A 13,313-nucleotide genomic window follows, 5' to 3' on the forward strand; every position below is an offset into this window, starting at 1 on the left:
TTCCATGTTTATTTTTAGGGTTGATTTGTTCCATTCATTTGTTAAAGATTTTTCTTATTTGTATTTTTCCTTTCATTTTACCAAGTGCTGATTAAAAGTAAGGATAGAATAACTTATAGGATTAATATTTTTTTAACAATTTTTTTTCTTCAATAAATGTTGAGTGTTTGTGAAATATGCACTCAGTAGTTGGTAGTCCGTGTGAAGTTTGCATCTAATAATAATCATAGCTGATGGATATGGTGCATGCATTATAACCATCTTGAAATTCACTTTAAATTGTGTCTGTTTAGTAACTACAAGATGAGCAAAGTTGGTGTCTTTAATGTTCTACATTTAAGTATCTAGAAGTAATAAACACAAAAGTAAAAGTGTATTTGAATGTTAATAGTAAAATATTTGACTTAACTTTATGATTTGGATTTTTGTCTGTGTAATTTTATGGTCCTTGAATGTCCTTGAACATTTATAAAGTTTTTTCCTTCAATAAAATTAAGAACCTTCAAATATGAATACGTCTAAAAAAAGAAGAAAAAATGTTAATAATTTATGTATTAACTAATATTTAAATTAATTAAAACTATGAAACCTCTAATATAAATTTTCCATCAGTTGATTATTCAATTATTTTGTTGTGATGCTTTAAAACCAGTTAATTGTGAAATATTACTTACAAAATCTCTCATGGAGGTATAAATGTATTCAGCAATGATAGGTATACAAGTCATTTGCAAAGAAATTTACTTATAATGAATTTTATAACAAAATTAAAACAAAACATTTTTATATGAAAAAATTAGTTGTAATTCTTTGCTTGAAATTTTTTTATTAAATATGTTAAATTTGCAGCAAGATAAAAATTCCAAAGAACATAGAAATAAAGAATACATATATAATCATTCTTTTTTTTTCCATAAAGTACATGTGTTTACTGCAGTTTTAATTGAAATTTCATAATGTTTGCATTTTGATTAATTTCTTGTTTACTGCAGTATTATACAAATGTATCCCTAAATGGTATTTTATTAATTTATTAAAAGTTGTGGTATTTATGGTATATGGTAAAATTTTATTCTGCATAGCAATTGTGCCATCAAAAGTACCACATAGACTTCAGATTTGATTACTATTTTCATCAGATTAAATTAATATGCTAAAACCTTGTTTTATTTTTAAAACATTTTTTATTTAGGTTGAGAGTAAAAGAAGAAGAATGGAAAGAAAAGGAGCAACAGTTCAATGAAATTTGGAGAAATCAAATAAACAGTATCTATTTGAAATCTTTAGATCATCAGGGAATCAATTTCAAGCAGAATGACAGCAAAAGCTTTCGCTCAAAAAATCTTCTAGAAGAAATGGAGATGGTATATGCAGAGGTAATTTATTTAGTCTTTTGTTTTACATTCTTGAAACTATCGCTAAACTTTGGTTTTTATAAAATATGTTATTTATGTTTGATGATTTTAGTGCTATGTTTTCAAATCCTTTCAAGTATGTCAATTTAGGAACTTAGAAAGATCAAATGAACTAGGTGTAAAAACTCTTCATCTAAAAAAAATTTTTTTTTAAGTGTCTTTGGTCATATACATATAATAAGAGTAAATACAACAATGAAATAAATTCTTTCTTTTGCATTTGGTATCTATTTTCAGGAATCAAATTTCATCTTTCAGCAAAAATATTTTTCATACTGTTATTATAACTGAAGCAAAAGGAATTTCTGTAAGAAATGCTTAATTACTTTTCATGTATAAATAAATGCTTATACTGATAACTGAAAAACTGAACATATACATAAAAACTGAATTAATAATAAATGTGAATATTTTAGAATTCCTAAAGAAGTAATATGTAATTAAATTCAAACAATTAAAATAAGCTCAAATTATCTAATCAAATTTGTTTCTTTATTACATTTATTTGTATTATTCCTATTTCTTTCTAAAAAGATGAAATTTTTTTCAATGATTTAAAATTTGTAAATTTTGTTTCAAATTTTTACTATTAATTTATTAGTAAGAATTTGTTAATAATAATTTAGTAATAATAATGAATAAGCTATTAAGTTAATAATTAATTTAGTAGTAATTTTATTTGTCTTTTACTATTTTTAATTAATATGATGAATATTAAATCAAATTATTAAATCAATATTAAATGAAAAAAAGTTCTCATTATTATGTCTGTTGTCAGAAACTATTATTAAAACTTTTCGGATTCTTTTATATTGACCAGTATGTTAAAGTGGATCGAGATCTTAATTGTCATATTGTAAACCCTGAGTTCAGAATACTTACTGAATTTTTTTTAACTATATAAGCATTAAATATGTAGTTATCTCCTTTTGTTTTAGTGAGTACTAATTAAAAATGTTGAATATTGTATTACTGAATTATTTTGCATTTTCTTGTGCAGATGAAATATTTCTGGCATAATTTCTTCTTCATTTTTATTGTAGAAAAAAGAAAACAATACATTTAATCAAGCTCATTTTGTATTGGAATTCAAAGAAATGGAAGTTTTTCTTGATGCAATAAAACTGATTCTACAGTATCTGAAGAAACTTCCAGGTAATAATTGATTAAATTTCCTATTGTCTAAATTTTATTTTTATATCTTTGGCTAATGTTCAAAAGGCATTTTTTTTTTCTTTTATTAATTTTGACTTATTTTTACATTAGTACTATTTACCATTTTATAATTTTGATGTAATCCTCTTTTTGCAATTATTTTATTTAATATTGTTTTTAAAAAATCTTTGTAGGTTCAAAGTCTAGTAGAAAAATAACTTGAATAGAGAAAGAGAGCAGTTAAAAATCCACAAAAGCAATTCATTTTTTAAATGAAGGGGAAAATATTTGATATTACTAATTTTTACTAATATTTCACAAGATATATAATTCACTTATTAAGTAATACAGTCACTGCTGTCTAAGGTTTGTCACTTATTTCTTTCCATGTTGACAAAACAAATGAAATTATTTTAATTTTTCAAAATAATACCCCCCCCCCCAAAAAAAATATGCTGTTGATTTCTTATAACTTACAAATTTTATTGAACATTTGAATATGATTATTTTATTCTGTCTTGCTTTTACTATATCTTAACATTAGTTATTTAAAATTCTATTTTATTTCCCTTTAAAATAATGGATTATTTTGTTTACATTATTTCATGCAAAATATTGTTCAAAGATTTTTATACTTTGCTAATTTACAAGAAAAAAGTATTCATATTTATGTCATTTTTTTTTTCAAATGAAGTTTTCGCTCTGTAAGAAAAATTTCCTGTTTTATGAGACAAAAAAAAAAAAAAATATATATATATATCAAAGTAGAAATATGCATGCTTACTTTCTTTGGTTGCAAAATTTATATATTTCTTAATATGAAGATTGATTCTGAAATTGAAATCTAAAAAAAGCAAAGAGAATGATATCCATCAAAATACTGTTATAAATAATTAGATTTGGGGGTTAATTGTGGGAAAATATTTTTATTACAGTCAAAGTTGCACATCTTACAGCGATTTGAAGAAAACTGGCCAGGAAACAATTTTATGCTCTGAGTGTCAATGAGAAGTAACAAATTACGGTCAGGGTCATAGAAGGGCTTCAGGAAATATTCATATTATTTGAGGGGTGGTGAGGCATATTCATCTCACACCCAATGAAAAAACTAAATGCAGGAAAACTTTTCATGTGTAAAATATATTATTGTCAAGGGATACAATTGCACCAATGTATTTTTTTGAGGTGGGATATTTTTTAATATAGTGTCCCTCAATGTTTAATGTTTAAAATTTGTTAATTTTACTTTTAAAAATTTGTCTTTTATTATTATCTTATTTTCTTGCAATTCATACATTCGTTTTTATCGATTTATGAAAGTTGATATTGAGCTCTAAACTTAAAATGCATTTTTTCCTTTTAAATTAAATTTCTCTTTCAAAAAATTGTTAATTTCTTAGTATGTATGATTTTCATTTTTCTTTAATATTTTATCTCTTCTATTCATATTTATTTGTTTATAGCATTTGTAAGCTTGTATTTAATATGCAGCATTTTGATTTTTTTAAGTAAAATATTGAAGATAAATATTTCAATAAATATTATATGATTTCAAAAGGTATAAAGAAGTACTATATTGTATTAGAAAGTTAAAGGATTGATTATCTTATTTCCCAAAACCAAAATTCAGCACTACATCATTGAGGAATTTTAAATCCTTTTACTCTAATTTTCTTATTAATTTTTTTTCCCCTTTGTTTATTTTTGTATTTTTTCTTGCAGGGATTTATCGAGATGACAGACGCAAAATTGAACTTGTAATCCGGAGTTTTATCCCTGATTTTTTTTCTGCCCCTTCCATTAAACTTGAGGAAGATATGGAAGCAGAAGAAGTTAAAGGTAGTTACTCTTTTGTGTATGTACAGTTACTGTGCCAGTAAAAATCTTTGCTTTGAATTGGGTGCTTTGCTTTGCCTGATGCATTTGCTGTAATACTGTTCTTCTATTTTGGTACAAGTCTGTTCTCTTACTATGATGTAAGTAATATTAATGGACAAAATTTTGTTAATACAGCTGAATTTTGCTCATTGAAATAGATTTTTGATCTCAGAAATGGATTGAAGTAATTTTCATGAGGTACAGAATATCATGCTTGCTAAAATTTATATCCCTCAAGGATAGAACCAGTCACTATTGTCATGGATGGTAAACTCACTAGCATACAAAAAAAAAAAAAGTTCTGTTTTGGAATTTAAATCTTCAATGGGCAACAAAGGTTACATATTTTATATGAATTTACACAAGACCTTTTAGGTTTAATTTGAAAGTAGGTGAAAAAATCTAGTAAATTTGAAACTGCACAAATTAAAAGCTATTTAAATTTTATTTGAAATATAATTTTGTATGATTGTGCTATGTTATTTGCATTTTTTTCAAACAGTTAATAGCTAAGTAAGTTTCTGATGTCTTCTTTTTTTACAACATTCTTAGTTTCAGATTTGAAAGAATCCAGTTAATAAAAAGAAAAGGAGATTTTTAAAATAAAGTTCTAATTATATAAATTTTTGAAAATTTATTGATTTCAGATACTAATAAAAGCAATTTTAAGTATGTAAAAATATTCAATTCAATAAACAAAAAAGAAAAGATGGGGCATTAAAATTATTCCAAGAGCCTTATATAGCTTTACAAACAAAATGGAAACATCTTAAAATTTGAAAAAAGTTCCATTTCCCCCCCCCCCCCCAAATTTCATAACAAGGCTTTACAGTTTTCAAAGTATAATTCAATTAGTCACCATAGAAATGGAAAATATTTTCTTTGGAACATTACTTGGCAATGTTTAAGCAGATGCAAAGGCAGAATTATTGTTTAATTTAAAACAAGTTTCTTATGAAAAATCTCAATGTAGCAATTATATAGCTGTTTAAAAACAAACATTGGAATAACATGAAGAGATTTATACAATCTATACAATTCTTATATCCTAACGAAGAAATGTCCTTTCACTCACAAAAATTTATATATTGTCTATTGTTTATTTATATAATTTTTGTTTACTTAAACTTGGAAATTTAACAGCTCATCATATTATACTTGTATGATTCCTGCAAAATGGAAATTGATACCATTTTTTAATGATTTATTACTTTTATTTGGTATTTGTGTAATATTTTAGGAATTATATATAAGATTGTACAAATAACTAAATACTTTATAAATTATTGTTAGATAGAAAATCTGAATTCAAATGCAACAGCAAGAAATTCAAACTAATTCCAAAAATGGAAACTGAAAATTTCTAAAAATCCCTCCTGCAATGGGGGAAACAAAAACAAAAAAAGCAATTATAAATTTCAATAGTGAACATTATATTTTGGATTGTTAGATTGTAATGTTAAGTTTTTTCCTCTTATACTCATTGTCATAGCATATGAAAAACTTCTATCTTGTGGAAAATTCCTAAGTATGCTATACTCTTTTTTATTTTATTGTGTCATGACATTCTTGCTGAATTAGGTGTAGTGTTAACAAGCAATTACAAAAATTGGCATTACAGTTACATTTATTACATTATAGTTACAGTATACACTTAACATTACAGCATTACAGTTACATTTAAATATGAACATTGCAGGAAAGATTGATATGTACTACTTGTTGACTTCTTGTATTAAAGGCTATTTGTAATGTGCATTTAAAAAAAAATGCATTTTTGCTGAGTTAGAAAGTAGTGTAGCTCTTTAGGTACTTATTTATGTTTGTGAAATATAATTAGACACGAAAAGAAAACTCTCCTAATTTTATTTATATAAAAAAATTTATGCATATATTATTTGTATATTTTCAATTTCATTTTTTTTTTAATAATTTAAGGAAATTTCTGAGACATAAAAATTTTAGTATTTTAGTGTCACTGATTAGTATCATATATTAAAAGCATCCCATAGTCATCCATAGTGTTTAGTCTTTCCAGGCAAATCAAGTAATAAGTTTGTGCTCTCAGTGTGTTATATTTATGTGAATCTGTCATCTTGTTATACAAATTTCATTAAATGGTGGAATCAAGTTACTGTGCAAATATATAATCTTGCCTTGAGTCTAAAATAATTCATTATGGGTACATTTTAAGGCATAAATTTAGAGCCATGTGTTTGATTATAAGCATAAATTGCACAACTAGAAACTTTCTCAGAAATTGTGAAATCATTACAAATTGTAATGAAGAAAATATGAATATTATTTTATAATACTGGTTTCATTTTCTTATTGTAATGTAAATGTAATTAATATTATTGTTTGTTCTAATATTGCTTAAAATTTTCTTTGTCTGAGAAAAAGGCATTTTAAGATTCTAAAAATAAATACAGCATTTTGATGAGCGTAAATTGTTATAGGCTGTTTTCAGCGCTTTTATCTATTCAGTTTAATGATTGCTGTATTAAATGAAAAAAAAATCTCAAGTTAATTCTATTTGATTATAATAATAATGATAACAAAGTTCCAAAGTAATTTTTTTAGATACTTATAATAGATTCATTGTAATAATAAGAAAATTTATTATTTGAGCATAGCAATATTTTATGGTTAATCACTAAAGTCTCATTGTAAAATTACAAATCAGATAAAAGTTTTTTAATGATTTCTTTTGAAATTAGATTCATTGGATGTTGAAAATGATGGAGAAGAAAGAAGTGCTCAGAATTCATCAGCAGGAAGTAACAGAGATGAAGGTTCAAGTGACCAAGATGAGTTAAATTCTAATGAGGACAATGAGCTTTCAGATGAAGCAGATAAAACTTTTATTGAAGAAATCGAGGTTTTCGATAAAATGGATCCATTACCTCAGACTGTAAGTATATAATCTTATTTGAATACAGTTTATGTGATAAAAAATCCTTTTTTATTTAAATAAAATTTTAAAAAGAAGAATCATTCATAAAATTTAGTGTGCTATATATTTTTTTCTTCAAAATTTTATTATTATGATTTTATTCTATTTATTAAATAATTTTACATACATATTAAAGAACTTGGTAAGTTTTTAACTTATGTAAATATATCTGTATTTTTTAATGATATATAAGAGACACTGTATAATTTGTACATGTGTTTGAATAACTAAAAAAAACCCACATTAATTATTATTTTAAGAATCTGCATAATTTTAACTTATTATTGTCATAGTTTATTTAACTGTAAATAAAGATTTTTTGGATTTCTTTTATAATAACACAGCTTGAAACGTTCTATAAAATTTTGAATTTAACTGCTAACATATTTCATTCTCTCTTCTGTGAACATAAGTTAGTTTCAACATAACTGAATTTACCTGTCTTCAGCAACATCAATTTAAGTTAGTATTAAATGAAATAAGATTTTATCATGGGGTTTGTGTGAAATTTTTCTTATTGTTATTATTATATTATTTGTATTTACTAAAAAATTGATTACATAAATGAATGAAATTAGGTTTGTTCTTTTGTCATTAGGAAAGTCTTTGTGATTTTCTATATGAGAGTGAAAAAAAAAAAAAAATCCCAGTTTTCAATAAAATCTACTTTATAAAAAAAATGTAATTTTTTTCAAAGTTTTAAGATAAGTTTTAGGATCATTATCAAAGTAGAAAGATTTTGAATTTCAAGGGAAATTAAAATTGAACAAACTTTAACTAAACTAATTTTATTTACTAAATATTTCATTGCAATCTATATGAATTTTGATTTATTATGCATTAAATAAGTTTGTACATAAAAATGAAGCTGAAAATAATTACAATTTGTCTATGTACTTACTTTTAAGACTTCAAAGTAGATTTTTTTCAGAGTCTGGATATTGGCTTCTAAATTGTTTTATTGACAAAAACTAATGTGGTATTTGTTCTTCGTCTTTTGTATGTACTCTTCATCAGTGTCGCTCCTCATACATCATTACCAATCTTAATGAAAAAAATTATTGAATTTCATTTCTCATAGGATTTGTCCCATTCTGTCAAGTTTTTTTGCAAAAAATCTGATGGCACTTTCAAGATTTTAAAAAAAAAAAAAATCTCATCCGTTATTTGATACAAGATCAGACAGGTGCTTTTTAAGAGCTACATCTGGATCAACATGCTCCTCTGATAATATCACAAAACTTGAAACAAACTGTTGAATGCCCTTGGGGACATTTTATAATTGATCTATTCATACTCTTATGTATTTTTTTAGGAGCTGTTCATCGTTTCTTGGAGGGGGGGGGGGATACTACTTGAAACCAGCTGTTGACCTAACATTTCACAACAAATAAGCAAATATCATGAATTCCATATTCTTCTTATTCAGACAATTTTAATTGATTTCTGAATAAATATATTTTGAGCAAATAAATTGCTTTTCTCATTCACTGGTCATGATTCAATCTCCCTGGAGCTCTTGTTTGTAGAACTACCTCAAGAAATGTGAAGCTGAGCCATCTCCAGCTAGAGCTTCCCAAGTTGTCATGGCAAACTCAAATGGAACAGTAGAATTCTTCCATTTCTTGAAACTCAATAGATTAAAGTTTGAAAATCTCCTTAATCTATTGAGTTTCTAGAATTCTTAAATACTCAAGTATAAATATGTCAAATCCTGTTGAAACCTTATTGACTTAAAAATAAATGCTTAAAACGTGATTTCATGAATATGATGATGGCAAGCTATCCAGAGCATTTCTTTATCTTTTGCTCAATGAGGATACATGCTTCTTTCATAATCTTGTGTTAACTAAAGTTGTATCAAAATTCAAATATCAGATGAAAACAGGATTTTTGGCAACAAATGCTATTTATTATCCCCTTATTCCAAAAAGAAGGAGAAGGAAAGGTGTGCTCAATAAATATCAAAAAACTTCAGAGATTGAAGACGGATCTAAATATATCACTTATTAGCTCTTTGTATAGCATATGATCAATAATTCCCCCATGATTATCCTGTTTTGAGAATATCAATAGCTATTCCTTCTTCAGTTCTTAAGTGAAATTTTGGTTGTGAAAGCAATTGGTTAATGCCTTTTTCTGAAATAATGATTGGTAGGTGATCAACAATTTTACTATTTATGTCTTTTAAAATTTTTCCATCTCATTTCACAGTCAATTCAAAACTAGTTGAGAAAACTCGTTTTTAAATCTTCTCTTTTTTTCTATGCTTTTCATTTTCTGGTGCTGATTAGATAATTTATTCATATTGTATTCCAGTGGAAACGATATTAAAAGAATAGCTGCTTTTCTATCATTTATCATTGTTGTATTGAAAGTTCGAAAACTTGTAACGACATTACTGACTAGAAAATTTTACTTACTTATTCTCTTAACTGATTGATCACAAGATGAATTTTATTCTTTTTTTCATATGAACAGTTGTTGCTTTCAGATGAGATACTTTTTTTCTTCCTATTCATGCAAGGAAATTGATATCTGTTCAAATAGGTCTATTTTAATTTCTACCTCATGTATTTTCATTTTTTTTTTTAATGATTCCTTTTTTGAATAGATTTTACTTCCTACCTTAAGAAATTTTTATCTGCATTTCTCATTTTATCAGGCCATCTTTTTTGTCTTTGAAAGAGTAAATAATAATAATAATCTTTTCTTGTATTTTTATCATATTAATGCAATTCTTGCTTAATGTTGCTTAGTATTATTCTTGCTTAATATTATGCTTTCTCGTATTTTATTATATAATTAATGCAAAAAATATCAAACAGTCCATGTGAAGAGTGATTCCCCAATTTCCTTTTTGAAGCCTTCTGTACCTTTTGGCTTTGTTTTCCTGGTTCTTTTTAAGTTTTTGCAATTCTTTAAAAAGTTCTTCGGTTTTATTTTATTTTTTATTCAACATATGCTTTTTAAATTTAATAAAAATCACAGTGCCTTCTCTCAAATAAGCATATCACTAGTAGTATAGTTAGCAGAATCTTTGATATTTAAATGTAATTCATTTTTATAGTGGAAAAAATTCCTGATAACATCTTTATTTGATGGCAAGTGATATAGACATTTTATTATCTACCGGCCAAATATCAGGAGTTTTTCTTGTTAAAATAGGTAGTTTGATATTTAATATCATCAGCAAAAAAATATTATAAATTAAAATATTAATGTCACTTTTATAGTGTTATTTCATTATGTAGGTACTTTAATTACTTTATATTAGGTCTAAAATTCAAACATGGCAAAAAAAAAAAAAAAAAGAGAGAGAGAGAGAGAGAGTGAGTGAGTTGGGAAATATATACTATACTCAGTAAAATAATTAATTGCAGAAGGATCTGCTCAAATCAGATTTATGGTGAGTGTGACATGCACCAAGAACATTACTGTTTCCTTAAGAAGCAGCCTATAGTTCAGAGAAAAGAAAAATGAGAACAAGAAAAAATATATTCTTCTAAATTCATTATTTTTTTTATTGATTATTATTTATGTATTAATCAGTTTGACAGGGAGATAAATCAATATTTAGAAAATTTCTTCAATTTCAAACCTTCAAAGCTTGGTAGTGACCCCTAAAACATATTTTTTAAATCTGAAAGTTTTATGGAAACACTTTTTTAGGTCATAGAAAAAGTGCAAGGGTACCTCAATAAAATTTTAGAAGATCTTTAAGAATAACCCTAATATGAATATTTAATAAAATATAATTTTTGAACCAAATGTCAAAGGCGAGTTTGTTTTTAATCTTGCTAAGACTTTTAGCTTTATGCTGGATTTATAAAGTATGGCATTTAAATATATATATATATATATATATATATATATATATATATATACTAAACAAATGGAAGAAGAACATTCTCACTAGTTTGATAATTATTTTTCATCATTCATATCATATTAAAAAATGAATAAAGATTTTTTTTTTCAAAAAAAAATATTTTAAATAATAATTCATCTTTTTCAATTTATCTTAGCCTAAGTTGTTTTTCCACTTCTTACTTTCATTTTCATTTTGAATAACTGTATAAGTTAAAATTATGCATTATTAAATTAAAAGCTTATTGTTTTTTTATACTTGTATTGCTTGCAGATTTCTGAAAATTTAGTTCATGTACAAGAATTTAATCTTACTTTGAAAGAGCAATTTTTTACTATCTATGTTATAAGTATAATAATGAAAATAGCTTACTAATTTTACTGGATTGCTTCTTATTGTTTTCTGTCATAATTTCTATTCTAATTATATTAATTCTGTTATAATTGACTGAACATTATTTCAAAGCTAATTAACTTTCAGAATAAGCAATCTACTAAAAAAATGTATTGTTTAAATCATAGATTTATTTTATTGCAATTTAAAACTGAGATATAATACATTGATAATAATAGATTAATATTAATACATACAATAATTAGTAATAATATATTATAATTAATACATTGATTATATGCACTGTTGTGTTTTAAATGGTCAAAGGGGAAAATGTTGCAATATAGAATGGAATTCTTGCTAACAAATCTTCTTGATAGGGGTAAGGTAGTCTGTTAAAAAATTTATTTACTGAAACTGAATTTGTTTAGTTATTGATGCTTTAAAAAATGATTTTAATTTATTTTATTTTCTGTCATCATTTAAATTGCCAAGAATGAAATGCAAATTTCATTTTGTGTGTATCTGTATATATTCACTCAGTTTACAGTTTTTATTTCTGTGATTTTTTTAATAAAAACTTTAATTTAAAACTATTAGATTTATGTTTGGGTTGCTTATTAATAAAATTTATTTTTCTATCTCTCTAGAATCTACCTTACACCTTGTTTTTTGCTAGCAAACAATGGTTTGTTTTTTTCCGTCAATTCCATATCTTATGTGAAAGATTATCTAGACTTCTATTTGAAAGTAACCGTATAGGAGCTCATATTAAAGAAGAATCAACAGAAGAAGGAGATATTTATATTCCAAGTAAGTGAATATACATAAAGAAAGTGATATATGTACACCTAGGTTTTTGAATTTGGAATTAAAATAATAATAATCTGGAATTCTTTTAATCTTTTATTTTTATATCTAAAATTAACCACATATAGCAAACTGTTGCATCTTAATGATAATGCACAATTACATTTGACATGTAAACTTTAACTACCCAAGCTGATATTGATTTTTTTTTTCCCTTGCAAGAAACTTTCTAAATGTATTTTTGCAGTTTCAGCATGCTTCTGTTGGATTTATGATCTAATTAATCCAACTATTATATTTTATTTTAAGACAAATATTTTAATTTTGAACCATGCTTGAATGATGATTGTACCTGAATTGGCACTTCCTTTCTAAATTGCCATTCTATACTAGGAAGGATTTGGATATAAAATTAAATCCAGAACCTTAGAGAATTCTTTTTAACTCAACATTTTTAGTTAAATATGTGGAGCTAAACATAGTGAATCGAAAAAATTAGTTTGTAATGATAAAATTTAAATGTAATTCCAGTTATTACTTTAAAAGTAAAGATAATTAAAGAAATCACCAAATAAATTAGTTCTCATAAATTTATCTTTTGTCTGGTTAATTGTATCTTTTGTGGATCAGGATAGTTTTTACTGACATATTCAATCGCTAGCCAAAACAATCAAATTATAAAGTGAAACAAAAGAGAGGGAAAAAAAGTATTCTTCACATTTGTCACTTTTTTCTTCTTTAAGTTAAATAAAATTGGGCTATGCATAGCTATTTGAATAACTAAAAAATCGGATTTTCATTAGAATATATATATATATATATATAGGAGTCTTAAATAATGCAATTTACTTTATTTTGAAAACACTATTATTTATTCATTATTATTTATTATGTA

At 24.8% G+C, this 13,313-nt stretch overlaps 1 protein-coding gene across 2 annotated transcripts in view; it reads left to right on the forward strand.

Moving 5' to 3' along the window:
• The window catches only part of LOC129988398 (paired amphipathic helix protein Sin3b-like), a 69,753-nt gene that overhangs the window by 43,549 nt on the left and 12,891 nt on the right, over positions 1-13,313 (forward strand). For both annotated transcript variants that reach the window (XM_056096622.1, XM_056096623.1), the window contains exons 15-19: positions 1,193-1,376; positions 2,459-2,570; positions 4,293-4,409; positions 7,169-7,362; positions 12,259-12,421. In XM_056096622.1, coding sequence (XP_055952597.1) covers positions 1,193-1,376; positions 2,459-2,570; positions 4,293-4,409; positions 7,169-7,362; positions 12,259-12,421 — 770 coding nt within the window. The remainder of the gene's footprint in view (positions 1-1,192; positions 1,377-2,458; positions 2,571-4,292; positions 4,410-7,168; positions 7,363-12,258; positions 12,422-13,313) is intronic.

The sequence above is a fragment of the Argiope bruennichi genome, chromosome 10 (genome assembly GCF_947563725.1).
Source record: "Argiope bruennichi chromosome 10, qqArgBrue1.1, whole genome shotgun sequence".
NCBI classification, from domain to species: Eukaryota; Metazoa; Arthropoda; class Arachnida; order Araneae; family Araneidae; genus Argiope; species Argiope bruennichi.